This window comes from Sinocyclocheilus grahami, unplaced genomic scaffold (assembly GCF_001515645.1).
Source record: "Sinocyclocheilus grahami isolate Dianchi unplaced genomic scaffold, SAMN03320097.WGS_v1.1 scaffold44339.1, whole genome shotgun sequence".
In the NCBI taxonomy this organism is placed as follows: Eukaryota; Metazoa; Chordata; class Actinopteri; order Cypriniformes; family Cyprinidae; genus Sinocyclocheilus; species Sinocyclocheilus grahami.
Window position 1 is genome coordinate 1 of NW_015524656.1, and position 1,052 is coordinate 1,052.

Here is a 1,052-nt window from a genome sequence, read left to right on the forward strand (position 1 = left end):
CATTACCAGGATCTGCGTCCTCTTGGCACGGGAGCGTCTGGCCTTGTCCTCTCTGCGGTGGACAGGCGCAGCGGCCTGCGTGTGGCGGTCAAGAAGCTGGTCATGCGAGATGCCGTCAGCGTAAAACACGCTCTGAGAGAGGTGAAGATCACCCGCCGCCTGCAGCATGAGAACATCATCCGGGTGTATGACTTGTTGGGGCCGTCCGGTCACCCTTTACCACGTGACCTGACCCATGTGTCAGCAATATACATTGTGCAAGAGTGTATGAAAACTGACCTGGCACGGTTACTGGAGCAAGGGCCGTTGCCAGCCGAACACGCCACCCTGCTCTTTTATCAGCTGCTTCGCGGGCTCAAGTTCATCCACTCGGCCAACGTGCTGCACCGTGACCTCAAGCCAGCGAACATCTTTATCAACACTGAGCAAATGCTGCTGAAGATTGGAGACTTCGGTCTGGCTCGCATTGTCGACCCACATTACTCACACAAGGTAAGAGTCACAGCAGCAGGGCAGGTGTCACTGCGGCACGTACAGCTTCACTCACAAGGAGGAATAGCACGCATATAAATAGGTACAGAAATAATACAGTTGTTCCTAATAGAAGTATACATTCCAACTTTATTGGTTATCAGTGCTGGTAGTAATAGGTCTACTGATAAATGGTCACCTGTATTCAACTTTTTAACATTCATTCGTTCTTAAGTTAGAAATGTGTAACTTTACAATTTCCATTTCCAAAAAATAATATACATTTGTTTTGATCAAAATGGCAACTTTCCAAAAAAAAAGAAAAAAATCTATGCATATTATGGTTTTATTGAATATTAAAGCTGATTCAATATTTTATTACAAAAGCAGAGATAATAATTACAATAACAATTATCAAATAATAATTAGCTGTTAGACATTACCACAAAACTAATATAAATTTGCATAGATAGAAATAGCAACTTTGCAAGAAAATTCTTCATATATATTCACTTAAACATGAAAATAATTTGTATTGTTATTGGTCAAAATAAGTCAGTATTGATCCTATCAAAGCCGAT

General features: G+C 41.8%; 1 protein-coding gene across 1 annotated transcript; it reads left to right on the forward strand.

Moving 5' to 3' along the window:
• Nucleotides 1-11: 11 nt before the first annotated feature.
• On the forward strand, nucleotides 12-620 carry LOC107580777 (mitogen-activated protein kinase 4-like). Its single transcript, XM_016266421.1, has one exon. The coding sequence runs from the start codon at nucleotides 103-105 to the stop codon at nucleotides 568-570; it is 468 nt and encodes a 155-aa protein (XP_016121907.1). The 5' UTR covers nucleotides 12-102; the 3' UTR covers nucleotides 571-620.
• Nucleotides 621-1,052: the final 432 nt, after the last annotated feature.